The 27,233-nt window shown below is 37.3% G+C and overlaps 5 protein-coding genes across 8 annotated transcripts in view; 3 read left to right on the top strand and 2 right to left on the bottom strand.

The window, feature by feature from the left end:
- LOC133838474 (cGMP-specific 3',5'-cyclic phosphodiesterase) overlaps nt 1-10,685 on the top strand; it is a 60,210-nt gene extending 49,525 nt beyond the window's left edge. The window contains exons 4-14 of the mRNA XM_062269593.1: nt 2,896-3,160; nt 4,419-4,664; nt 4,747-5,012; nt 7,122-7,211; nt 7,316-7,606; nt 7,680-7,923; nt 7,988-8,079; nt 8,443-8,766; nt 8,834-8,987; nt 9,046-9,205; nt 9,265-10,685. Coding sequence (XP_062125577.1) covers nt 2,896-3,160; nt 4,419-4,664; nt 4,747-5,012; nt 7,122-7,211; nt 7,316-7,606; nt 7,680-7,923; nt 7,988-8,079; nt 8,443-8,766; nt 8,834-8,987; nt 9,046-9,205; nt 9,265-9,877 — 2,745 coding nt within the window. The 3' untranslated portion in view covers nt 9,878-10,685. The remainder of the gene's footprint in view (nt 1-2,895; nt 3,161-4,418; nt 4,665-4,746; nt 5,013-7,121; nt 7,212-7,315; nt 7,607-7,679; nt 7,924-7,987; nt 8,080-8,442; nt 8,767-8,833; nt 8,988-9,045; nt 9,206-9,264) is intronic.
- A 5,015-nt stretch (nt 10,686-15,700) lies between these two features.
- On the top strand, nt 15,701-16,587 carry LOC133836247 (protein PDF). The gene has a single exon (XM_062266620.1). It carries the CDS (start codon nt 16,055-16,057, stop codon nt 16,532-16,534), a length of 480 nt encoding a protein of 159 aa, XP_062122604.1. The 5' UTR covers nt 15,701-16,054; the 3' UTR covers nt 16,535-16,587.
- A 1,238-nt stretch (nt 16,588-17,825) lies between these two features.
- On the bottom strand, nt 17,826-19,253 carry LOC133836248 (golgin subfamily A member 7). Of its 2 annotated transcripts, none has more exons than XM_062266621.1 (4): nt 19,149-19,253; nt 18,544-18,694; nt 18,329-18,481; nt 17,826-18,179 (listed from the first exon to the last, which is right to left on the bottom strand). In XM_062266621.1, the coding sequence occupies exons 2-4, from the start codon at nt 18,679-18,681 to the stop codon at nt 18,039-18,041; spliced, it is 432 nt and encodes a 143-aa protein (XP_062122605.1). In that variant the 5' UTR covers nt 18,682-18,694; nt 19,149-19,253; the 3' UTR covers nt 17,826-18,038. The 2 variants fall into 2 exon arrangements, with proteins under 2 accessions (XP_062122605.1, XP_062122606.1); XM_062266622.1 differs by having other exon boundaries at nt 18,544-18,691; nt 19,149-19,167.
- A 238-nt stretch (nt 19,254-19,491) lies between these two features.
- Nucleotides 19,492-22,264, top strand: LOC133836245 (elastase-1). Of its 3 annotated transcripts, none has more exons than XM_062266617.1 (5): nt 19,492-19,782; nt 19,844-20,006; nt 20,061-20,165; nt 20,229-20,347; nt 20,400-22,264. In XM_062266617.1, exons 1-5 carry the CDS (start codon nt 19,644-19,646, stop codon nt 20,756-20,758), a joined length of 885 nt encoding a protein of 294 aa, XP_062122601.1. In that variant the 5' UTR covers nt 19,492-19,643; the 3' UTR covers nt 20,759-22,264. The 3 variants fall into 3 exon arrangements, with proteins under 3 accessions (XP_062122601.1, XP_062122602.1, XP_062122603.1); XM_062266618.1 differs by having other exon boundaries at nt 19,495-19,779; XM_062266619.1 differs by lacking the exon at nt 19,492-19,782 and having other exon boundaries at nt 19,951-20,006; nt 20,074-20,165.
- LOC133836244 (organic cation transporter protein) lies at nt 20,770-26,235 on the bottom strand. The gene is made up of 7 exons (XM_062266616.1): nt 25,154-26,235; nt 23,093-23,542; nt 22,319-22,473; nt 22,089-22,257; nt 21,883-22,024; nt 21,626-21,779; nt 20,770-21,564 (listed from the first exon to the last, which is right to left on the bottom strand). Exons 1-7 carry the CDS (start codon nt 25,270-25,272, stop codon nt 21,035-21,037), a joined length of 1,719 nt encoding a protein of 572 aa, XP_062122600.1. The 5' UTR covers nt 25,273-26,235; the 3' UTR covers nt 20,770-21,034.
- Between the last annotated feature and the right edge of the window lie 998 nt (nt 26,236-27,233).

The following is a 27,233-nucleotide window of genomic DNA, read 5'->3' as shown; positions in this document are numbered from 1 at the left end:
ATTCCTTAACATAATTCTTGCATACACCCAAGATAATCTTTCAGTTGAGAATATTCTTGAGACAACAAATATAGATACTATAGATATTTATTCTAAACAAAACGAAAGATCAACAAAGTTCATATTTAAATTAAATTGTATTATGTTTCTATTGAACTTTACTTTTATAACAACTCTTCAGTTGTTTCTCTACCTCTATTTAACTTAATTTGAACTTCAAATAACCGCAGTTGGGTAAACAGTTACTTTGTACAGCACGTGAAAAGGTTTTTTTTATATAATAAGTTATTATTTGGGAATTGAAGTTGTTGTATCTAAAAGGTAAATATAGATTTTGTTTAACTTGTCTTGTGTATATGGCTCAATTGAGAACGTTAGTCGACTTGATGATACTGTATACGTACTTCCACTTTGAAGTTCCCTCCACTTATTCCTAATTAATATTTTGAATGGCAACGTTTCATGTGCGAGTACATTTCATAATTAAACTTATGTACTTGGCCTGCGAGTATCGCCACTTACACGTGTCTCTTTGAAGTACATGCTGTGCGTTGTGCTCATTTTTGCGAAACATAAAGTTTGCTTAAGCACTTGCCGAGGGTATGAGACAGACAGACAGACAGACAGCCAGATGGAAGGCAAAAAGACCAACGACGAGCACGAGCACCAGAGCCAGAGGTTGGCAAAAAATGAGCGCACTTGTTTTGCCTATGACAACAAGTGCTGTTTGCAAAACTACACTCCGGCTTGTCTGTTCTCTGATCTGTTCGACTTGGTTTGCCTGGCGTCTAGCCTCGACCAAGAGCTGAGCTCGCTTCAAGACAAACACACACACACACATACGTAGGGAGAAAAGTCCTTCAATATACGCAGACACTTGCAATGGCAAACACTCACCTTGCACTTGCAAAATCAAACTAAATGCGAGCATGGCTCAAGGATTCTGCATACTTATGCGCATACAGGAAGTCGAAAGGGCAGCCAGCGAAAAAGAGAGAGATAAAGTGGCAAGTTGCCAGAGAGAGCGAGAAAGAGAGAAACACTAGCTAAAGATGTTGCAGTTTTTTAATGCTTACCCAGTTAAGTACACACAGCTGCTGCACCTTTCAAATCTGGCCTCACCTGGTTACCTGGTGTTGCAGGTGTTGCGCGCATGTCTTGCAACGTCGTGTTGCATTGTCGATATTGTCAATTTGTATAAGTGCTTGTTACATAATGCAAACAGCAAACTGCAATCGGCAATCGTCAGACAAACAGTCAGAGTTCTCTTGTTTTGTTTTTGTTTTATTGCAGGGATTTAACAAAAGCTTTCATCAACTGTCACGCTGCAACGGGGAAAAATCCCATTTAATTTGCAGTTGAGCAAAAGCAAAATCCTATTAAAACCCATTTTGACTGGTTTTGTAGTCTTCCCTTCTTTTTATGCTTCACGAAAAACTTTGCGAAGCGCGCATGTAGTTTGTGTTTTATTGTTATTCTTGCCAAAGGAAAAGAAAATGCTCTCTGTTTTCTGCTGGTGTTTGTTGTTGTTTTTCCTGGCAAAAGTTCAAAAGCACTCGTTACGGTTTGATTATTTTAGAGGTCCTTAACGTAACATTGGAGAGACAATGCCAATTGCTTTTGTTTGCCGGTCTCTGCATTTAATTAACTATTTATACTTTGCCTCTGTTCGCTCTTGTTGTCAAACAGTCCTTATTTAATTGGTAAATTACTCAATTGCTTTATATTCGATTATTGGATTATTTTAAGCACACTCTAGCAATTATTGTCAGGCAATTACGTGTTGTAATTAAAATTATTAACTGCTTGTTTTCATATTTAAAGCAATAACAGAAACCTCAAACAAAAAAAAAAAAACCAAATGAAATGTATAATGGAGATAATATTTAATTCAACATATCTTTAAAGCCAATCGATAGCAGCAATTTAATAGCGTGCCACAAGCAATTTCGCTGTTAAGTGACAAATGCTACAATGTAACAACAAACTTTACGATCAATACATACAAATTGCGGCACTTGTAAAATATAAATGAATGGATGATTCATGCTAGATTCTTTGATTTCACTTTAAATGCAAACTCAAGTTATTGACACAAGTTGAGAAAATGTTGTAAAATATTTATTTTTAAACGTATAATTATCGATATTTTTGTGCGGCACACGCAAATGTTTTATGCAGAGCCAAACGACAGGAGCTAAAAACAATAACAAATTGCTTTAATTTGGCAAAAATTGTGCCACAATAAGGCGGGAGTCGAGACCTGAAGTCCTGGTTTGTTGGATAGGCGCACAGCACGCAACATTCGCCAGCTCTCAAAGGTGCCCTCTTAATTGTCCCCTCTCACGCAGAGGGGACACCAAAAGGGCATTTTGTATTCAATTACCAGTTGCCAGTTACCAGTTACCAGTTTGAAGGAGTCTCTCGCTCTCGCTCTTGACTATCGCTACTGCTAATGGTCACCTTTGACCAGGAAATTCTGTGGGGTTTAGTTTCATTTGAAATTGAACGTGGCCCAGATGACAAGTCGCATGGGTTAAGTGTTTTTTGTGTCGGTCAGCAACTGTGAATTTGTTTTCGTATGTCGCTTTATTATACATAATGTATGTATTTTTCTAAAATAGTAGTAATAGCAGTCTAATGTCAGGTTTATTGTTCTATTAATACTAAATGGTTTGGACGAGGCAAAGCAATTACAACAGTTAATTAAATATTGCCATCTTTCTCCTTACTCGCCGCAAATTTCAATTATTTCTGTAGCTCAAGTGGCTTCGTCCTGTGTGTCCTCTGTGTGCTTGTAATACTGAATCAGTTTCTAAGCCTTTCATTAACATTTATTGTCCATGTCTCTGTCTCACTCTCTGTCTCTCTCTCTCTCTTTCAATTCGTTCGTAGAAATCACCGCGCAGGCTCTCGAATTCATCGGTTCAAGCGCTGCCCGAAAGTCGACGACATTTGATGGACCTGGACGAGGGCGAGCTCTTCATGGAGCTGATACGTGACGTGGCCAATGAGCTGGACATTGATGTGCTCTGTCACAAGATATTGGTCAACGTTGGCCTGCTAACCCATGCGGATCGCGGCTCCCTCTTTCTGGCCAAGGGCACATCGAACAACAAGTATCTGGTGGCCAAACTCTTTGACGTTACACAAAAGACAGGTGAGCAATAATTGGCATCCGTTTTACTTTTTTTTCTCCTTTTTTGCAATCCAATCGGTTGCCAACGTCACAACAGAAAAGAATTCAATTTAATTAAGCAGTGGAATTGCAATTGTGAATATTCACAATTCGAATTGGCAGCAATATTTATGACTGTTTGCCAAAACTTGTTTCCAACTAAAGTAACATTTTCATTTCAAAGGCAGAATAACAATTATGAGTTAGGGTCAATTTCGAGTCATTAAGGCAAATGAACAAAGAGATTACAAAAGCTTGCAGCTGACCTTTTTACCTATGCATAAGAAATAGATGGAAATAAATCGTTGACAACATTCACAATCAAGTGTCGGGCTGCATTAGAAATTATTTGATTGAAAATGTGCATTAGGCAAAGAGCGTTCTGTGGCTTTGACATTGGCTTTTGACTCTCATTCGAACTAAGCCGCACAAAGTGCCACTCATTAGCGGCAAAATGGGAAAACAAACACTTTCCTTTCCCTCTCTGTGTGTTTGAGGGGGGAGGCAAAACGCATTAGCAAATTAAGTCTAAGCGGAAGTGGGCATTAAAAGTTTTTCGGTAGGCCAAGCCATAAAAACTCAAAAGGTTTGCTATCAAATGAAAAATAGATGCTGCCTAAAACGTGTTCACTCGCACACACACACACAAACACACGCACTTACGCACACATGCAAAGATGTGGGGGGAGGGAGGTAGGCTAAATTTGAGCTTAACATTTGCAATGAATCTCGGTGTCTGTTTCGTGCGTTAAAGCCGCCGCTTCCGCTACATAATTCAGATGGAAAATGTTGCAAAAGAAGATTAGAGCCTAGAGCATAACCAAGGTTTACTTGTGTCGGCAATCGAGGCTGTAGGCCAAATACACTCACACACACACACACACACATATCTCACGTTAGATATATAGTAATGTATGTGTGTGCCATGCAAATTCAGCTGGGAGCCACGACCCTGATTTGGAGTCTGAGACGCGGCCACATTTTGACTTTTAGCGCCTTTGGCTTTGGATTTTGCCCTGGCAATTTCTTTATTTTTATTTTTTTTTCGTTGCTGTTGTTGTTGCCACTGCTGATGTATCTTTTGCATGGCAGAGTGAATATTTTGTCTATAAATTTAATATTTATTTAGATGTGTGCGCCATCCCGTGTTGTGCTTTGCCTTTTAATGATTTATGCGCCTCGCCTCGCCTTGACTTACCACATCTCTAACCACATCTCATCTCTCGTTTCACGATTGCAGCACTCAAGGATGCGGTGACGCGGGCCCGAGCCGAGGAGATAATCATTCCATTTGGCATTGGGATTGCGGGCATGGTGGCGCAGACAAAGGAGATGATTAACATTAAAGAGGCATACCAGGATGCGCGATTCAATTGCGAAATCGATCTGAAGACTGGCTACAAAACGAACGCCATTTTGTGCATGCCCATTTGCAATTACGAGGGCGACATCATCGGCGTCGCACAAATCATCAATAAAACGAATGGTAAGCTTATTATCTAACATATATTGTATTTAACAATCTCAATCAAATTGCGTGTATGTGTGTGTATTCTATTTTTGGGCAGGCTGCATGGAATTCGATGAGCATGATGTGGAAATCTTTCGCAGATATTTGACATTCTGTGGCATTGGCATCCAAAACGCTCAGCTCTTTGAAATGTCCGTCCAGGAGTACAGACGCAATCAAATCCTTTTGAATTTGGCGCGCAGCATCTTCGAGGAGCAAAACAATCTCGAGTGCCTTGTCACCAAAATTATGACCGAGGCACGAGAACTCCTCAAATGCGAACGTTGCTCCGTGTTTTTGGTCGATTTGGATTGCTGCGAAGAGGTGAGTGAAGTACACTTAGCATACAAGATGATAAGTGCTTAATGATGCTATAACATTCGCCTAATGCCGAGCCGAGCAGAGCCGCGATACTCTGCGGTTCCTCTTGATTTCGAATTCGTCAATTGCAAATTAATTTGCCAACGTTTCACCAACAAATTTACATTATACATTTTACCATGAAAAATGCTGCTGGCAGTCAAATGATTTCTGTTGCTGTTTTCACTTTGTTGCCGATGCTCTAAGTACATGGCCCATGAATAAAATGTATAGCTCTCTGGTTGTACGCCCACTTTTTTGGGGGGCGTGCCAGTGGCTGTGGCTATAGCTATCGCTATCGCTGTGGCTGTGGCTCTGCGGTGGTCGTGTCGTTGTGGTATCACAATTTCAATGTATCTGTGTGTGTGTGTGTGTGTGCCTGTGTTTCGCTGTCAGTTTCATTAAAATTAAAATGGTTTAAACGCCAGCGCGGCCATTTTGTTTGTCTGTTTGTCAACTTTACTGTGAGCGCACCCCAAGGAAATTAAAATGTGCAATTTACATTACGTACTTTTTTTTTGCTGTTTTGTTATATTTCTTTTATCCGACTAGGAAACCAACCGAATTTCACACACACACACAAAAAAAAGGTAAAACGTAACTCAAGCCAGCCAATTCCCATTGAGCTACTGTCTCGACTCCCATTACCTTTTTTTTGTGTGTGCTTTTTTGTTATTTAGCACCTCCCGTTTCAGTCGTTTTATTATTCGCATATATATATGTATTATGTAATGCCTAAATAGCAGAACAGCAGCGCATTAATAAAGAAGCACATTCTTTCCGGCCTTGGGTTCATTTACGAGACAACGCTTTATGTGTTAAGTGTGCTGCGAACACTTGGCCAGAGTTATGACTACAATACAAAACAATTGTGTAAAGAGATCTTTATTTTATTTTTGGAGAAAAAAGTGATTATATTTTCTGCTATAATTAGTAACAGCAAAGCTAAGAAAGTTATACGTTATATGTAGATAATTATATACTTCAACTTAGAATAAAATAATATGTTTAAACCATATTGTTAGGCACATCTGTTGGCTGACTAATAAAGTATTCAAAACGCATGTATTTTGCCTTTTCATTGAAAAAATAATAATTAATTAGAGTCGACTTCTCAGAAGCCAAAATAAATATGCAGACAACCCTGTTTTAAATGCAAACAAATTTTTGTAGCATACTTTTTGGAGCCATTTGGAATTAAAACAAGATTAGGCAATTTAAATAAAAACGAGAACGAAAAAAAAATACAAAGAAAAGTACAAAAAGTATACACAAACAACTTTTAAATATTCCAAGAATATATTTCCGAGCAAACAAAAATAACTTACACGAAATTTCACTTAAGAAACCGCATTAAAATTTTAAATTAATTGTGTGCAATTTGAAATTCCACTGAAATGTCTTTCGCTTTGTTATGACAATTCAAGTGTACACAGAGCATTGTATATTGTATTTAATTATTATGCGTAACACTTTAAGGCATGCAGCTGTTTTTCCCTCAGCTATCCACCTTCTCCCCTCTCTCTCTGTCTCCATACATTGTGACAGGCTGTAACAATCGTAATTTATAGGCTGCATTCCATCATCAATTGAAGTCCTTCATGTGTGGCATGCAAAAAAAAAGCAAGCAATTATATTAAACTGGGTCAAGCATAATAATTAATTATGATAATTTCGTTATTAATTGTATGGCAGACAATTTACGGCAAGTAGCGGTATTATGACAATGCATTCAGCTAAATTAAATGCTGATTGCATTTGATTATTTATTCATAGGGCTCTAAATGCGATTACCGACAAAATTGCCAATTACCTGAATTTCAATAATGCCAGGAAAAGAACTTGTCCACTTTAGGAGGTAAACTTGTTGATAATATGCCATGTCATGTGCAACATATCACTTTAATTATGTGCAACAGAAAATGTGGGGCACACACACACATACACACACAGAAGCTTGTCAGAGTGAAGAGCAAAAGGCAATTTATCAGCTCACAGTCTGCTCGGGGAGCAGTTGATGCCCCATTAGCGGCAGCCACTTAATGTTCATGTACTTTGCATGCCATTTTACAGAGCCATTTGGAGAAGATAATCGAGAAGCCTCATCAGCAGGAGCAGCGCACCACTCGTGCCATTAAAGGCGGTGATAGCTTTGAGGAAAAGGTAAGCAAATAGTTGAAGTTTATACAGCACTTTATAATCATCATCATCATCATCGCATCATCATCGTTATCATCGACAACATCAAACATTCTCGACAATTGCAGCTAAAGATGCGAAATCGTTTTACGGTCCTCTTCGAATTGGGTGGCGAATATCAAGCGGCAAATGTTTCGAGGCCATCCATCAATGAGCTAAGCACCTCAACGCTGGCGCAGATAGCACAATTTGTGGCAACCACCGGACAGACGGTGAACATATGCGATGTCCACGAGTGGGTGAGGGAGCACAATCAAATCCGTGTGGAGAGCGAGATCGATAGCACCCATGCCATTCTCTGCATGCCCATTGTCAATGCCCAGAAGACGGTGATAGGCGTCGCCCAATTGATTAATAAGGTGGGTAAAGTTAGCGACATCTTTGTGTGTTCCCCTGACTTGACTTGATGTCTTTCTCTGTGTGTGTATGCAGGCGAATGGATTGCCCTTCACCGAATCGGATGCATCCATTTTCGAGGCATTTGCCATATTCTGTGGCCTGGGCATACACAACACTCAGATGTATGAGAATGCCTGCAAACTAATGGCCAAACAGAAAGTGGCGCTGGAGTGTCTCAGTTATCATGCCACGGCCAGTCAGGATCAGACGGAGAAGCTCACACAGGATGCCATTGCCGAGGCTGAGTCGTACAATTTATACAGCTTCACTTTTACAGGTAAATGATAATTGACTGACTGCTTTAGCTGGGTTAGTACATTATTTGTCTGCTTTTGTTACAGACTTTGATCTGGTGGACGATGACACTTGTCGAGCTGTGCTGCGCATGTTCATGCAATGCAATCTGGTCTCACAGTTCCATATTCCCTATGATGTAAGTAAAAGGAATATTTAAACAATGATAGTTTTTATTATCCTAAAATATCATTCCTATCAACAACAAAAATAATAACCAATCTATTTAAAATTATTCCTTTTCCTTACATTATTAATTTACCACAGTATGTATATTTGATCATAAAATAATTTCTTAAACAAATAATCATATCAAAACCATTTAAAAACTATTTCTCTGATGTTTCCTACTTTTTTACTAATGCAAGTCTTAGATTTGTATTAATAATTTCAATATCTGGGAAATACTCTTATAATTTTATTATTTCTTTAAACATTTTTGTTTTAAATTTTCAAATTTTATTAAATTAAAAAATAACTATTATAACCTCCTCATTTTCAGGTTCTTTGTCGCTGGGTGCTGAGCGTGCGCAAGAATTATCGTCCTGTCAAGTATCACAATTGGCGACATGCGCTTAACGTAGCACAAACCATGTTTGCCATGCTCAAGACGGGCAAGATGGAGCGTTTCATGACAGATCTGGAAATACTTGGTTTGCTGGTGGCTTGTCTCTGCCACGATCTGGATCATCGTGGCACCAACAATGCCTTCCAGACCAAAACCGAATCGCCGTTGGCCATTTTGTATACCACAAGCACCATGGAGCATCATCACTTCGATCAGTGTGTGATGATACTCAACTCTGAGGGCAACAACATATTCCAGGTGAGGCAAAAGAATGTTAGAATCTCGAGTCGATGCAAGCATTTTTTTCATTCTTTCATTTCACCAGGCACTTTCGCCCGAAGATTATCGTTCGGTTATGAAGACTGTGGAGAGCGCTATTCTCTCCACCGATTTGGCCATGTATTTTAAGAAGCGTAATGCTTTTCTTGAGCTGGTTGAGAACGGCGAGTTCGATTGGCAAGGCGAGGAGAAGAAGGATTGTAAGTCAGTCTGAAATACTGTACGTATACGTAATATATGTGCGACTCTTATTTAAAGTGCTCTGTGGCATGATGATGACGGCATGCGATGTCAGCGCCATTGCTAAGCCTTGGGAGGTGCAACATCGTGTGGCCAAGCTGGTGGCCGACGAATTCTTCGATCAGGGCGATCTAGAGAAGTTGCAGCTTAACACACAACCGGTGGCTATGATGGATAGGTGAGCAAATTTAATTGAACTGCTTAAAATATAACTATAACTTGCTCTTTCTTAAACAGAGAACGCAAAGACGAGCTGCCCAAGATGCAGGTGGGTTTCATAGATGTCATTTGTCTGCCGCTGTATCGCGTGTTGTGCGACACTTTCCCTTGGATAACGCCGCTGTACGAAGGCACGCTGGAGAATCGCCGCAATTGGCAGGATTTGGCGGAAAAGGTTGAAATGGGTCTCACCTGGATCGATCACGATACGATTGACAAGCCAGTGGAGGAGTTTGCGGGCTGTGCCGATGAGGAGATCAAGGACATCGAGTTCACGGTGACAACGCTCAACTGCAATCAGCAGTCGCAGCACGGAGGCGACGATAGTCACACGCCTGAGCATCAACGAAGTGGCTCGCGGTTGAGCATCAAGAAGACCGGAGCATTGGGTAAAGTGGTGCGTTCGAAGCTCTCGAAGACGCTGTACAACAGCATGGATGGCTCGAAGCCAAAGACATCGCTGAAGTTGCTTGAATCGCATGTGAGCGAGGACATGGATGACAAGAGTCCGACGAGTCCATCGCAACCGAATGCTGGCAGCGTGGGACGCATGTCGGCATCGTCATCGACCTCATCGGCTGGCACCGTGGACAAGACCAAGAAGCGCTCGAAGCTGTGTGCGCTTTTATGACGAAAACCGTCAAATTAGAGTTTAGTGACCCCCTCCAATACTCCTGGCAGTGAGACTGACAAGAGCGGAGGGGGGCTGACCGAATTCTAATTGCGTTTATGCGTCTTAAAACTATGTTGACTGAGAAACAGTCGAGAAACTAACAACTACAATCCTACAAAATACCAATATATACTTAACTATTATGTGTACTCGTAGTTGAAGTTTAATGAAATCAAATCCCAGCTCTACGTGTACTATATATGCCTATTTAGTAGAGAGACAACAACAAAATAAATACTTATACACGAACACACACACACACTAAACACACACACAAAGACAGCAAATAGAAATTGCAATATTATACCTAAGTGAATGTCAAATCATGTGATCTATTTAAGGTCCAAAAAGGTGCGAAGCGCGTGCGCAAAAGCCTTTTGGGTAAACTCTCTATCTTTTTGAATCTGAACTTACCTCTAAGCTCTTAGGTGTTTGCACACACACACACATACACTGGCAACAAGAACAAAAACCGAAACCAAAAAAAACTACCGTATGTATGTTACTAGATGAAAAGTAGAGTTTTCTTTATAACCGAAACGTGCTAGTCAACAAAAAACCAATAAAATAATTATATCCTATAATATAACCACATATACTATATGTAGTCATATTTGTGAGGCTATGTGAGGCATATTTAATCGTAATTTGCTTTCGAGGTTGATGTACCCCAACAAGTAAACTAAACAACTAAACAACAAACAACTATCACACAACTAGTCCGCATGTGATAATTATACACGTGTCGTTAAACTATATTTGTAACTCTTGATGGCATGTCCCATGACGAAATACATTCGAATACAAAATGATGACTACTTACTTGTAATACTTGTTTTTAGTGAACAGAACAAGAAGAACTTTGTGAAATATTACAACTATATAGCAATATTAAATGATATTTTTAGACTAGCTAAACTACCATATAATTGTATATGTATATGTATATCAAAAGACACAATATGAATACAGCACAAATAAATGAAATTTTAGCCCAATATGAAATCGATAGCGCACATCACAAAAAACAAATATTTAATCCAAATGTGGGGAAATTGTTTCAATATTAAAAGTGAAAAACGAATCTGCAGTGCGGTGTCAATTTTGTCAATTTTTGAATTCAACTCAAAGTAAATGTGTGTTGCGCATAAATGGTAAATACTTAGCAAATACTATATATACAATATGTATGTACTAATAATATTAACTAGCACCTACTTGAAGAACGATTAACTGTAGCTAACTATAACTATATATACATATATTCGCAATTGTAGGCAAACCCACATTCTCTCTAAATGTTGAGCAAACTTACTTTATATGTGTATAAAGCGATTACAGAGATTCATTCCAAGCAAGTTTTGGATTTCTATATATTAGAATGACTAAATATAACAATTGTATTTGTAGTTAACTAATACTATTGCTTGAGTGTAAATTATAGGGCACCGCATTATAATTATTATGACCACCACCAACACACACACACAAACACTCACATTGAACCCAAAAAGAAAGAAACACACTATTTTTCTAGTTAATCTGATGCGCCATTGATTGTACGAAATCCAGACAACTTTACGAACGAAGAAATGTTTTATGAATATACTTGAAAGCTTTGTGAATATTAACGAAAGGAAACGAATAAGCGCCATCAACTGGCTGTCTAGGCAAAAAACCAAATGAATCCTTTTATAAGTTGACAAACTTTGATATGATTTTAATGTTTAGCACTCTCCAAAGTTGTATTAGGTATTTCCAAAATTATGTACATAAACAATTTTCGGTTGAATTTTAAAGAAATAATTGTTGAGTCCTTTGCTTATCTCTAAAAGATGTAATTAAGATTTTGTTAAACGCCTTCAATATGTTTTGATTTGATGATATGCGAGCATTTCATTAATTTGTGTAACTAATTAATATGTAAGTAAATGCAATTGAATCAAAAATAAATCACACCATTGAAAATTCTAGCATGTAACGTATTAAATTCTTTCTCAAATGGGTTTACGTCTCGGCTACGTGATTTTTTAAGTAGTGTTAAAAGTATGCTACTCGTATAAAAAGCACTCGTATAGAAACTCACGAATATGATCATTTTTTGTACAACGATTTGGCTTTTATACTAATTTCATCCTAATTACCTTAAATTCACAACTTCATTTGACTCTTTAACTCTTGTCGATTAAACTTGGTGGCTTAATTTCACTTATTAAATGGTTTTTCATATTACTCAAAAATGTTCTATACAATTAACATATACTTTGATACACTTTGTTCGCATAAGTTTTTAATTCATCAATTTAGATCTTCTGAAAGCCGCGACTCTTGGCAAAACGTAATTACGTTTTTGATGAACGTAAATTTGAATGCAATGATTCCAAAGCTTTTTTATTTTTATTAGGGTTTTACATCTCTCCTGCTATTGTTAATGACACATTTTTATATGATTTGTGTTCGGTCTATAAGTATTACGCATATTTTTGCTGAAATTTCAAAATAATACTTGTGAAGTTGTTCTTAATCTCTAAACAGTTTAACAATGCTTTGTTTGAATCAAAAATAAATCACACCCTTGGATATTCTAAATTCATGTCAAGATGTTGAGTGGGTTTACATCTCGGCTACTTCATATTTGGGTGTGGCTGAATGTAAGGTAAAAAATAAAAGAAAGTTCTATTTTTGATTATTCTCATTTATTTTAGACTTTCATTCGTTTTTAATCAGTGTTTTTGTTACCAACATAGAACAACAGTATTATTTTGTATTTAATAAATAGATTAAACCATCATTGTGCTAAATATCCGAAATCAACCAAAAAGTCTGGCCAGTCCGAAGGGGAACTTCCTATCATTGTTGTAGTCATTTCGCAGAAAGGGACGTCGGTTTATATTTGTAAAATTCAAATTTCGGAGAAGAGGCCATGCCTGTCTTCGTGTGCGTGTCATTGTTCCTAGTGCTATAGAGCAGTCATCCTTGATTGCATTTCCAGGATCAGGGCAATCCATGTAGTTAGCTGGCACAACGGAATTTATGGACGTATCTGCCTCAGCATTGCTGACTCGAATAAAGCACAAGATGAGCAAGCCCAAAAGTAATGTGAAGACTCCCATTTTCTAAAGAAACTTTTAAGTGTGATGAAGATTATGGCAACTATTTTGTTTTTATACTAATTTGTGCCTATGACGACAAAACTACAGAATGACTCTTTAACATTTGTGAATTATAGTTTATAGCATAATTTCACTTTTTTAATGGTACTAGCAAAAATATTCTTTGCAAATTTTCTTCCATAGGCATTTGATTCGTCAACTTTGATCTTCTGGAAGCTTTGAAACTAAAAGCGTCAAAAGGCTTATCGACCCCTTTTAGCGAAATTAACGCACTTATATTTTTGATGGACCTGCATTTGCAAATAATGAATTCAGAGCAGTTATTGCCGACTACTGTGTTAACTAACAATATGACAAATTTGAATATGATTTAGACTCTCTAAGATTGTGTTAAATTTCTCCAAAATTATGTAAAATGCACAAAATTTTCGAGTGCATTTTAATAAGTGAATTATTATAATATAATAATGTTGAGTTCTTCTTCAAAAGACGTTAGGCTTTGTTGATCGCCTTCAATTTGTTTCGTTTATATTAAATGTGAGCATTTCACAAATGTATTCAACTAAGTTATTATTTTCCAGATGTGAAATGGGTTTACTGCTCTCAAAAACTTGGCTTTTTGAGTGCGTGTTTTTAATAAGCGTTACCCATATGATAGAAGATTATTATAACTCTGTGCCGGCAGGAAATGTTTGTAGGCAAAAGGAGGCATCTCCGGCCCCATTAAGTATTTATAATTTTGAGAATTTTATTGCAATCCGATAAAATTGTAAAGTTATTTAAAAGCACTTCTTATCAACATAACAAAACAGAATTATGTATCTTTTCACTAATAAATATATTTATGAAGCAATGATTCAAAACAACTAATGCATTATATAATATTAATGGAATCATCCAAAAGATTGGTCAGTCCTAAAAGTAATCTGTTATTATTGTTGTTATTGTTATCATTCTTATTATTGTTAATATTGTTATTAATGTTATTATTGTTATTATTGTCGAATTCGTTGAATCAATGTTAATGTTGTATTGCAGTCATTCTTGATTGCATTTTCAGGATCAGCGCAATTTGTGCAGTTCGCTGGTTCATCGGGATTCAAAGATGTACATTCATCAGCATTGCTGACACGAATAAAGCAAAAGATTAGTAAGCCCAAAAGTAATGTTAAAGTTCTCATTTTCGAAAGTACCTTTCAAGTATGATGAGTTTGGCAACGACTTGTCTTTTATACTAATTTTTGGCTGTGAAGGCAAAATCAACAGAATAACTCTTTTCCTTTAGCATAATATAATATTTCATGTTTTTAATTGGTTTTTGAAATTATCAAAAAATGTTCTACACAATTATTCTTTCATGCATTAATTGTCGAGAGACATGACGACATTTTATTTTTTGCGAAATTACCGCAATTACGGTTTTGATGCCCGAAATTTTGAAAGAAAGGATTCGAGAGCAATATTTCTTTTTATTATGTCAAAAATATTTGCACAACAAATATAATATTAACCAACAGTCACTGTAGTAACTCGTCTGTTATTATTGTTTCGTCGGGCTGTAACTACGTTGGCATTTCGGTTAACACGGATTCGGCGAACATTCGTATACCTCAAGTTCTTGATACGGATACGCTTTCGTGTTCCTTTAGTGGAACTCGATGACGACGACGATCCTGAAGATGATGACGCCGTAGTTGAGGTTGTTGACGTTGTTTCTGTTGTTGTTGTTGTTGTGCAGTCATCCTCGGTTTCATTATCAGGATCCGTGCAATCTGTGCAGCCAGTTGGCTCATCAGGATCTAAGGACGTACAAGCCACAGACTCGCTGGCTGGAATCAAACAGAAGGCGAGCACGGCACAGCCAAAAAAGTAATGTCGCGATTCTCATCTTTAAGTGAAGTTATGAAGTGTGTTCGAATTTGGCAACAATTTGACTTTTATACCAATTTGCCTATTTACCATTCGATAATAACAAATTTGCACAGCTGGTTCTTCAATTTTTTGCGAATAATTATTTTTTGCAAATATTGCAGTCTTTAACGTTCTTTGGAATTACGCAATTTTATGTTTGAATACTTTAATTCAATAAAAAAAACTAAAGCTTAAGGAAGTTGTGAAGATATAATAATAAGCTAAAATTTGAAATAATGCTCGACTCAGGAAACTCTTAGTTTCTTATTGACACTTTCATACCCATAAATGAGTGAATTATAATAAAAAAAAAACTTAAAAAACATAATAATATTTGAAATTGTCCACTCAATACTGCTGTTAATTCATTTATAAATATTTTAATTAAAAGAAACAGATTTTTTGAGAACACTTCATTATATTAAAACTTTTCTTTTAATGTTGTACTCAAAATAGGTTTTTTCGTATACTTAATTTTCTAAATAAAATACAAATTATTTGCAAGTTGTAAATATTTCATCGAGTTGCGTCAAATCATAAAATAAATCTCTTCTTTAAACATTCTACTCAATGGGGTTTTCCCACATTTAAATTCTTCTTTAATACACAACAACCAGCGACAAATATTTTCACAACTCTTTAAAGCTTAAAGCGCGTCATAGCGAAATATGTATTTAGTTTGCTGTGCTAATATTTAAATTATTGCCAGAATAATAAAAATATTTTTTGTTTGGATAATCTGGCAGTGAGTTGAATTAAGAGATTTGCGGCGCACGTGGGTGGCGATTATTTTGGAAGTGGCCATAAAAATGTTTTCGGCTATTTAATACAGCATTCGAATTTTATGGAGTTTAGTCTAAAATTAATCTGGCGAGGCAAACAAAAACAAAATGTATGTCACCAGTTCAGCTTTGCGATGGAGGACTTTTCCGCGTAAGCAAATAGATGTCTTTGGCTTCGTATCGGGTTCTCTGTTCTCTCGTGTTGTGTTCTGTTGTGTTGTGTTGTGTTGGCAAGCACATAAAAACACACTGCATAATCAAATATTGGCCATGAGGCGACTCGCCGTAGCCAACCTTTAGTTATTTGCCTGCGCCTGACATATTTGCCAATGGAACTGACACTGGATGCGTTGAATACGCGTGCGGTTTCCAGCTGTGATTTACCTAAGCTGCCTGGTTCAACCGACCAAAATGTCCTGCTATATAAATCAGACCACAATCCTCAATGGTCTCATTCGCAAGTTTCAAGTGCTTTGCTGCAGTTCGTTGTTCGCGTGAATCTCTTTTTGACAATGGCCAACTACAATCTAATTCTGGCTATCTTGGTGTTGATCAGTTGCTCTCTGGTCGTCGCCACACCGGACGAGGAGCGTTACATGGAGAAGGAATACAATCGGGATCTATTCGATTGGATCAATAATGCGGCACGTTATGCCCCACTGCAGGCAGCTGGCAATCCCTGCAAGTATTATCCCTACTATCTGGCCAACGCGTTGCCCAACAACAATATGCGTATGCCAAAGCGCAACTCGGAGTTGATCAATTCGCTGCTTAGTTTGCCCAAAAACATGAACGATGCGGGCAAATAAATTTGCAGTTTGCAAACAAAAAAGAAGAAAAGCTGTGAAATTAAATACAGGGTTTGGCAATGGAAAACTTTGGAAAACAGAAGAATGATTGTTATGCATTAGGAAAGCAAAAAAGAAAACACAACACATACATATATCGTTATAGGAATTCTTTAAAAAATAACAAAATATACATAAGTACATACATATACGAGTATTAAAACCGAAAGAAATGATAGCAAAAAATTATTGTGTGGAAATATTTATTTTACTTTGGACGAAACTGAAGTTTGATTACGCATCCGTGAATTCAAATGTTTAAAACATTTAAATTCTTGAATTAATTACAAGCTGTACGAAAATAAATGATCAATCCAAATAAACAATGACTTTTAATTGGTTTTCTTAATTTCAGATTTCGAATAAATAAACATTTCATCTCATCATTGTTTATATATTGTTGTAGACTTTTATTAAAATTGAACAACTCTTCAATTGATTATATGTTTGTATTGTATATATGCTATATATGTAAGTTCATTTGGCGCTATTTGATATTGTTCAAGACTTGTATATAAAACTTTATGCATATGTACTTTTTTTTTAACTATATTTATATTCTCAAGTGAAAGATGTGTGTTAAAATGTATGTGTTTATATGTGTGCTACACTTAACATATTGTACATACATTTTATAATTGCACTAAAGCAGAATGTTTTAGATTAAGTTGAAAATGAAACGCAATTCTCATTTTTGCTTTTTACAAGTTATTGTTTTGTAATTAGAAACTAAAATCGAATACAATACAATTGAATTAGTAACAATTATCTCGCAAAAAACACGGTATAAATTAGTAAAAGCAATAACAACATTTGCAAAATGAATGTGTGTATGCGTCTGTGTGTGTTGTAACTAAATCATTTCTTATCAATTTTCGTTTCAATTTTCATTGTTTTTCTGTTTTTTTTTTTTTTTTTTTGTGTATTAGCTTGAAATGCATTTGTTTTCTCAGTAGCTTTCCACTTAATTAACTAGCAACTAACTCTCTGCTAACGCATCCAAATACTCTTCGTACTAACTAACAAGTTAACCGCTAACGACTACATACAGTTATTCATAACGCTTATTATGACTGCCAACTGAGACAACATCATTACATTAGACTTACTGACTAATTTACGTGCTCCAGAAGAGGCTTTTGCTGATCCAACACTATGCCACATGCTGCACTCATTGTAGATCATATTCCCTATATATGGTTCATATCCATTTAGGTGTTTTTTATATATAAAGCTTTAGCTGACTGCACAGTTTTGCGTTTTGTTTTTTTTTTTTATGGGGGTTTAAACGCACACGCACAAAAAGGCGTGGCGAAATGGCTTTGACTTGTTTGCTGCTTTTTTGTAACAATTTTCCTTGTTGTTGTTGTGTTGGTAGTAGAGTTTTGTTTTCATTTCATTCTTTCTTGAAGTAAACGCCGATGTCTCACATGAAAAACTCATTGGCTGAATGGGAGAGCGGAAGTCACGTTCGCCCTGGACGATCAAATATGGTTATTTCTATAACACGAAGACCACGAAATGTTGGATCAATCAATTGCAGTCCCTTTGGATTATAAATGCGCTCATTTTGGGAAGCAACAAATTTGGATATTTTACGCAGCGTCTGCAATTTGAAAAGGAGAAAATTAGCAACACTTAAATAAGGCCCAGACAAATAAAGAAGTTATACTAAAAGAATTCAGTTCCTCTGACTAAATTTTTATTTTTTGGCGATCCACGGCACCACATTATATTGTAATTTTATTTAGTTACCTTTTCGTAATGTGTCTCGGAGCACATGTAGATCAAATATGCCGTAATACAACCTATACAACCTTCGCAGTAAGTGCCACATGATCCCTCCTCGGCCTCGGCATAAAATTCGTTAAGCCTGTTAATGGTGGCCTCGAACACATGACGTTCGATCTGTAAAAGTGCAAAGTGCAAATTGTAAAGCATATTCATAATTAGGAGAAATATTTATTTACCATGCCCTCCAGCTCAGGGGGAAGCCGTGTATGAAATTTGACCGATGTGCCATCGCTATAGTCGCGTTGTATGAACACTTTGCCAGCATGCAGGATTGTTGGATTCCCAGCCGATGGTGTGCCACCGCCTTGTGACATTATGGTACTGCTTCTGAAATGATGCCATATTTCATTAATAAACGCACGTTGCAGCTCGCGAAACATTTGATTCAGCGCAATCATTGTTGTCCATAAGAGCCCCCAAAATAAAGTGGGCGGGGTTGCTTGCTTCAATTTTGGATTTTGTCACCTTGAGTTCAGCCCTAGTATGTTGCTGATGACTAATTGATTCACACACAAGCAATATGCTTAACACTAAGTTTTAGAACAATTTGCCACTGACAATTGATTGAAATACATGATATTTATTTTTTCACAAAACAAAACAATAGAACAGGCCAACAACAAAAACATTCAACAATTGTGTGTTTTAGGCTTATTTCCATGATTCAAAATGTATGGCAAAATGTGCAGTATAACCGTTACACGGAAGTTTGTCATAAATAAACATTTCAATGTGTTTGAGATAAGCAGATGATGAATTTATTTAACGATTTACCACTTACAATTTGCAACGCACGTAATGTGAACACAATGGCGTCTGACCATTCACAGGTCCCGAATACAACTAATCAGCTGTGCTGCAGTAATAGTGTGGCCAGACTGTTGCGGTCCATAACGTAAGGGCGCACTTTAACGTAAACGAAATAAACGTAGTGCTGCCAGATCGCTAAGTGCAGACTTGCCACTTCTAACAGTTTTTCAAATAAGACACCTACATTTTAAGTGTAGACTTTCGTTGCTTTCAAATTTTAATCTTAATTAAAAAATTTCTTCTTTAACTTAACTTTAGAATTAAATATGTGAAAAGTTTTCTTTCGACCCGCTGTGGCGCAGCGTAGAGATTTCAAAACATTCTATCAACACATTCACATTGAAATATTTGCACAGCTTGTTCCCCTTGTGAGAGCGCTTACGCTTATTTGTGTATTATCATAATTCATGACTGAAAATGATGACGGTCGTAGTTAAGTCTTTAGTCTCTTGTACCAATTGCCAGCATGAAGGCTGGTTCGCATTCCAATCGAAAATGTGGTATCCTAATTATCATTGCAGCAGTTGCAGCAATAAATCTTCTTGATTCGCACAAATGTCACGCTGTACCCATTGTTGGCGGTCGCATTGTTGCCAGCGAGGGCAGTATGCGTTTATCGTACAGATAATTGGGAAAGTTATTAAAAAAATTCCATTAATATTTCAGGCAGCATCTCCAAGTATCCGTATATGGTGTCGCTGCAAGATGCGCACTACGCATATGGCAACAATAGAAATGCGAGTCTAAAATGGATTTATCAGCACTTTTGTGGTGGAAGTTTAATAAGTGAACGCTGGATACTAAGTGCTGCTCACTGCGTATGGAGAAAGTAAGTAGATTGTCAAACGAAAAAAAACACTTGTCTTAGATAATTGTGTGTTAGAAACATTCATCAGATTGTGGCCTTTATTGGATATGAGAACATTGAAAATGTGCATGATCTTGAACCGTATGGCGTGGAAAGAACTGAGTATATTTACTTTCAACCGTAAGTTGCACAAGCTGAGCAATAACTGCGATGTATATTAAAACCTTTTGTTTTCCCAAACAGTTCCAACTACCGCAACGATATTGCTTTACTCCAATTGGATCGTGAATTCAAAAGCCAACTCAGCAGCAATTTACAATACGCTCAGCTGCCGCCACAGGGCATGAAACCGCACAGCAATGGTGAGAAGTTTTATTATAATATTTGAAGTCCTCTTGCAATGTTTGCTCCCAGAATCGTGTCGCATTATTGGCTATGGCGCCACACGGCATGCAGGACCATCGCAAAAGCAGCTCTTTGAGGCCGAGGTGCGTGTCATTGGCCATCAGCAGTGTCGCGACATTATTGGCCACATTTGGGCGCCCAAGAATGGCGGCAATACGGTTTGTGCGCTGGGCAACAATCAGGATTCGTGCCAAGGCGATTCGGGTGGACCGTTGATATGTCGGTATGGTGATGGCGGAGGTGAATATATCTATGGTCTGGTATCGCATGGTCTGACCTGTGGCATCAAGGGAATGCCCAGCATCTATACGGTGACGCGACCCTATTACGATTGGGTTCAGCTGTTGGTGCAAAAGACCTGGACATGATGATGATAATGTATGTATAAATGTATGTATAATTTATTTATTATACGTTATCTCAAACAAAAAACATTACACGAATATAATAATGTATATGCTACGACAATGCAAGGATTATTAAAAAATAATAACAACAAGACAGATACAGATACAAATATGAAGAAACTTAGGTCTAGAGTACTGGTAGATAAATTACAAATTACGCGGGGTCGTTGACGCTTCAATTAAACTAACTTACAACTTAAGTGGAACCATTTGTGTGTCGCGGTTCGCGGTTCGATCTTACTGCTTTTCAGCCTTCACTTCGGTCGATGAGGAGGCGGAATCCTCCACCTTGTCCGACAATTTCCCAGTGCCCGTCTCGGGCAATGTAAGTGTTAGCAGACCTGCTACTAAAACGCAGCAGCCACAAATCGTTGTTGGAATGTACCAGCCCAAGGCACCGAGCACATCGACGACATATGGCGCCGATATCGAACCGACATGCGCCCACGTCGAACAAGTTCCCAATGCCGAGTTGCGTATCTCTGTGGGATACAGTTCGGCGGTGTAGAGTGTGACCACCGAGTAAGTGGCACTGATGCCAAAACGACCCAGCAGCGCAAATATCACAATCCACGTGGTGTTGCCAGCGGGCACAGCGAGCACCAGGAGCAACGAGACTCCAGTCCACATGAAGAGAAACATCGTGGTGATGCGACGTCCAGTGAAGCGCAGCATAAACACGGGCACCAGATACGAAGGAATATCCACCAAGCCGGTGGCTATAATAAACAGATAGCGACTCACTTTCATGTTGTCCGCATTCAGAGCTATAAAGAGGAAAGAAATTAGTAAAGAGGAAGTCTTATTTTAGACTGATTTAAGCCTCACCTGTCACATAGTAACTCAGCGAAGTAACGCAGAACATAAAGTACGATGTGAAGATCAATTTGCGCACTTTCGGGTTCGAGAAGAGCTCAATGATGGACTTGAGTGGACCGTTCTTTAGCTTCTGACCAAGTGAATCATTTGAAGTGGGTTCCAGCTACAAGAAAAAAAAAAAGTATTTCCCATTTAGTCCCATACTTTCCACTTAGCAACAAATGCATCTTTCAAAATTTTTTTTTTTTTGTCACTTTGTCACTCACTGTTTTCTTATCGCTAACAATTTCGGTGGCTGGGGCGATTGCTGGCTGAACCTCATAGTGACTGGGCTGCTTGAAGAGAATCCGATAGACGCGATCGTAGCGCTTCTTGGTGATCAACCATCTTGGTGATTCATTCATTAAGCTAAAGGCAGTAAATAAGGCAGGATTAGAGAAGGCTTTATTAAGTTTGTTTGAATTAAACTCACTAGCAGTTGAGTATGAGCAGCATCGAGGGTATCGTGAGTGCCAGCTGCAGATAGCGCCACGGTTGTATCAGATACCCTGTAATCGCCAGCATGATCATGCCCACAGGATACGAGGCGGAGAAGGCAATGGACATCCACGAACGATGCTTCAAACAAATGTTTTCCACAACTGCAAAGCATTATATTTTTAATTTAATAAACTTCATTTGATTAACTCGAAGTCGACTTACTCATGGTAAATGCTGGATAGAAGATACCCGAGGAGGCAGCGCCGAGAGCAAAACGTCCCACCAGGAAGAGACTGTACCAAGGCGAGAAGCTGCACATGATGCTGCCCACTATGTAGAAAGCGGCGCCCAACGTGAAGGAAGTCTTGCGGCCAAATCTACGCAGGAATAGCAATTAATATAAATTTATTAAATACTGTAAATATAACTTAACATACAATAAAAATAAATGACTAGAAATAAGGTCAAAAATAAATATAGTAAATATTACGGAAGAAGATTACAATTCAGTTTAAATGAAGAACATAATATTGTAAATATTTCATAAAAAGATTGCAATTCAGTTTAAATGAAGAACAGAATTGTTTATTTCAACGAGATAATGCATGTTGGAAAAACAAATTTGTCATAATATAAACCAATTGTATGTATTTAGTGGAAAAACTATTATTAACAAACTTAAAATAAAGATTAATTAAAATTGTAGATTTTCCCAATACGTTCAATAAACTTTTTAGCAACATAATCGTTTTGAGCGGAGAAGCTTACTCACAAATATATTTTTGTAGATTTACTTAATTAAAAATCGTAAGTTTTATTAATGGTTTTCATGAAATTTTCAGCGTTTTGCAAAATGTTATTACTAAAGATAAAATTTTGTGTAAGAATATTATTTGAAGAACTTTAAAGCTCTAAGATTTAAGCTGTACAGTTCAGCAAAACGATAAATATTTTATGATAACTATAAACAGTATAAGTTTATATTTAAATACTTACTTGTCAGCAAGAATGCCAAAGGAGAAGGAGCCACAGAACTTGCCCAGCGAGATGGAAACCTGTGCGGAAGTCCTTTGAATCTCGCGATCACAGACCAAGTCCCAGTCTGTGACAAAAGTGCTCTCTGGGTTCAGATACTCGTAGTTGCCCTTCACTTTGCAGGAGACATTAGCGGGTTTATTGATCAGGGCCAAGCGTGTCGTGTAGTTCTGAGCATCCTCAAAGGACATGCCACTCAGGTGCCTATAATCCCAATCCCAGACCTTGCAACCTTTCTCCCTTTCCAATTCCCGTTCTGTGATGCTGCGTTTCTGCTCCAGCGTCCAGTTTGAAGCACGCAGATCATCAACATTGCACCGAGGATCGTCAGGTTGATGACCAATCAGTGTGTAGGAGGACACATGGAAACCGTTCAATATGTTGGGGGTGACGCAGAGAAAGAAGATTGCCCTGAAAGCGAAAAGGTAAATATTAGATAATTGCGTGGGTGCAAATGATTTGTGTCAATCGCTGACAGAGTTTCACCTGGCGCTAATTATAACGCTTTAGCTGGAGTTAATCGTGATACGTAATCAATAGTTTTGTTATTTGTCATTTGGCTTGTTTTTGACACGCAACATCAATCTTTCGCACATTAGCACGAAATTTATTAAATGGCTTGTTATTGCCTAAACACAATATGAAACAATAATACAAAATAATATTTATAATTGCGAAAATGACAATCGCAAAATATTTAAATGCCAACTGATAATTGCGAACACAAAAAAAAAAGTTGTGAAGGTTAGTGACACATTCCAAAAACTCACATATATTGTTTTTTTTCGGGCCATTGAGAATTCAGCACATGCTGCTGAAAATACGTCTCCGATTTTGTACGATTACGAGTACTCGTAGTATGAGTATGAATACGATGAGTGCGACTCCCGATACAATATTGAGAATATTTTCGTTTTTTCAATGTAAACGACACCGTCACTAATCGTTAATCAAATCGGGCAACCGGAACGCAATGCGCAATATTTACATATTCGACTAAATTTTTTTCTATTTTTTCGTTTTCATTTTCGTTTTTTAACGACCGTCAGACGGTCACATCGAGTCGAGAATCAGTTCTGACTGAAGATCGTCAAAAATAAAAAAATAGTTTCAATATTAGTTTAAGTGCAACTATGAATATTTCAAGCACGTAACTGAACGATTCCATTTAAGACAGTTGAATGACTTGTCCTTCGACCAAAACCATCTTCACCCCCCCCCCCCTCCCCAGGCAATTAATTACCAAGCCTGGCCCATTAAGATAAGATCTGGGTGCCAATTGCAAAAATATAAAAATGTTGAAATTATTACATTGATTACATTATTAGAACCGCTTTTCAAATACTAGAATGCAAGCGACGAGTATGTAGATTAATAGCACGATTCGTTCACATTCTTTTTTGTATTTCACGTTTTTTGAAAGCAATCGTGAGCTCCATAGACATTATCATTAATAGAGCTCTGATTTGATGCTATAATTAATACTTGCTGAACTATATTCTAGATTAGACCAGACTTCGGGCACTACAATAGAGAATACTTGACACTTACTCACATCGCGTGATAATTATTCATGTGAGCATTTAAAATTTTGATTACCCTAGGGAGTTACGTGTATTGAATTGAACTTTGTTACCGGTTCATGATAGGGAATATAAATACAGAAGTTTACTTCCTTAAAGAATTCCTGTTAAAACTAAGTTCTAATGGCTTGACCTTTAGGTTAACACCTTGAATTTAATATACTGCACATGAGTTTTTACTTTCCAACTCGAGTTGGATTTATATATAATTATGTAGAGGAAAGACTTTGTGATTCATTGGAGTAGGAAAAGAACAAGTTATCCCTGAATCTATGGATAAAAAAACAGAATCTTCAGCATAAGCATAAGTAAGGACTCTGCCTTTTATCCTAAACAAACTTATGCTGAAGGCAGAGTCCTTTTATCCTAACCAAACTTATGCTAACGATTCTGACTTTTTATCCATAGATTCATTTAGGAAAGAACTTTATTTACATACCAAACAAAGGCTCCGCCACTTCCCACAATTTCCAACTGCTTGGTGAGCAAATCCTTCATGCCCTGTTCGCTGATCAGCTCTCGCGTCTTCTCCAGTTTTGCGTCCTTTGATATCGCCATATTTTTGTCTTTTACAAAATATCACAGTAATGATTGTTTTTCTTACAAACAGTTTATTTTTAAATTTTGTTTAAATGAGCTCTATAAATACAGTTTTCAGTCGGTCAATTGAATTTTTATGCTGCGCACATGTTGACACTGAACTTGGCTTTGTGTCGCTGTCTATGCGAATCTATTTATAATCTACGCCAATTAATCGTTCAATTGAAAATAGCAAATCACAAAAGTCGCGATTCGGATTTGCCATATATTTATGTATATGAATATGCGTTTATATAGTATATATATATATGGAACTTAATGCAATCAATTGTCGGACGATCGCGAGTGCATTAACACGACACTGAACCGAACACCGCACTTCACCGCACCGCACTGAACACTTCACTGCACCTCCAATCTGCTTCAGAAGTCGAGAAGTCGAATGCTCCTCCTTATCCAGTGGCAGACTGATAATACGGCACAGACGGATCTCAACAAAAAAATATAAATGCAGCGAGGCAATTCTGATAGGAGACGATAGAAGATAGATGATAGAGGCGAAGCAAAAGCAAATGCAAAACTTTGTTGTTGTTTTCGGTATTTTTTTTTTAATTCTTGTTTTCACTTTCACTTTTAATGTGTGCGTTCTTATTGTGGTTAATCTTGTGTGTTCTATTTTCTACGTTTCTTTTTGTGGTTTTTCCTTTTGTTTCCCTTTTGTGCTTGTCAAAATTAGTTCGTTTTGAATATGTTAAAATAAACACGAAAAGAAACACGAATAGAATTTCTTCAACAGCTGCGCGGCAAAAACGTTTCTAATTTTGAATGAACTCTCCGAGCACAATGTGTGAAAATGCACTGCGACTGACGACTGGCGACTGCAAATGCTACCAACTACTACTTGCTGCCGCTTCGGAGGCGTCTCACAAACTAAGCCCACGGGAGGTCGATCGCAACATTTTGTACCAGCCAGCCAAACAGACTGCCTAACTGACTGACTGCCTCACTGCCTGACTGTCCGATTGTCAGACTGTCATACTGCACACACAGCACACACAACACACTCACACACAGACACAATTACAGTACGCACACTCATTACGATTACGATTGCGAGTATGCTTCATTTTGCTCTGACTCGGCATCGACATCGTCGTCGACGACGTCGTCGTCGCCATCGCTCGACTTCGGCTCTTCCCGTTCCATTTGCTTATGCTTGGGTTTTGAGTTTTGGCTCTGTGTGTGCTGCAGGCATTTCTAAAATCTTTGAGAGATTATTTTCTGGCGACAATTTACTATACGCTACACCCTACTGAATGGGGCATATATATAGCATTCAATCTTAAGCCGTGCTTAAATATAATTATATTATATTTAAAATATTATTAAAGAAAATTTTAAAAATTTTATTTAATTTATTGTAATCCACTATTGTCTTAATAAGTAAAATTTGTTAATGTTGTAATAAATACAACAGCAGGACACCAGTTAAATAAAAAATATACAAATTTTTCCATAAAAAATATAAATAAATAATAATTTTTCCATCTATATATGAAACTCCTAAAATAATCTTAAGCAATAAAGAAAAATTAAGAATTGAACTATCATTTAAAGTTACTTTTAAACTATTATTAATTTACCTTCTATGTAAACTTATTTTCTTATGTAAATATATAAATTTAAGTTAAAAAAATCGTATATCCGTACCTTAACAACAATCCTTTTGGTATAAAAATCCTTTTGGTATAAAAATTTGTTTGAAATATGAACTCTACTTTTCAAGCCATTAGCACATTCATCTTTTTCCTGTCACGCCTAATTTTCTTTCGTTGCATTTTCAAAGTTGTGCATTTTTCATTACCTCTGCGCGAAAATTGAAAAATCTTCACTCAACCCCAAAAAATCATCCCTCTACATCTAGGCTTCTAAAATGCATAGAGATCGCAGAGGTTATCTATCAAATGGAACAGCTGGAA

This window comes from Drosophila sulfurigaster, chromosome 2R, assembly GCF_023558435.1.
Source record: "Drosophila sulfurigaster albostrigata strain 15112-1811.04 chromosome 2R, ASM2355843v2, whole genome shotgun sequence".
Taxonomy (NCBI): Eukaryota; Metazoa; Arthropoda; class Insecta; order Diptera; family Drosophilidae; genus Drosophila; species Drosophila sulfurigaster.
This window is presented reverse-complemented; position numbering and strand designations above follow the sequence as displayed.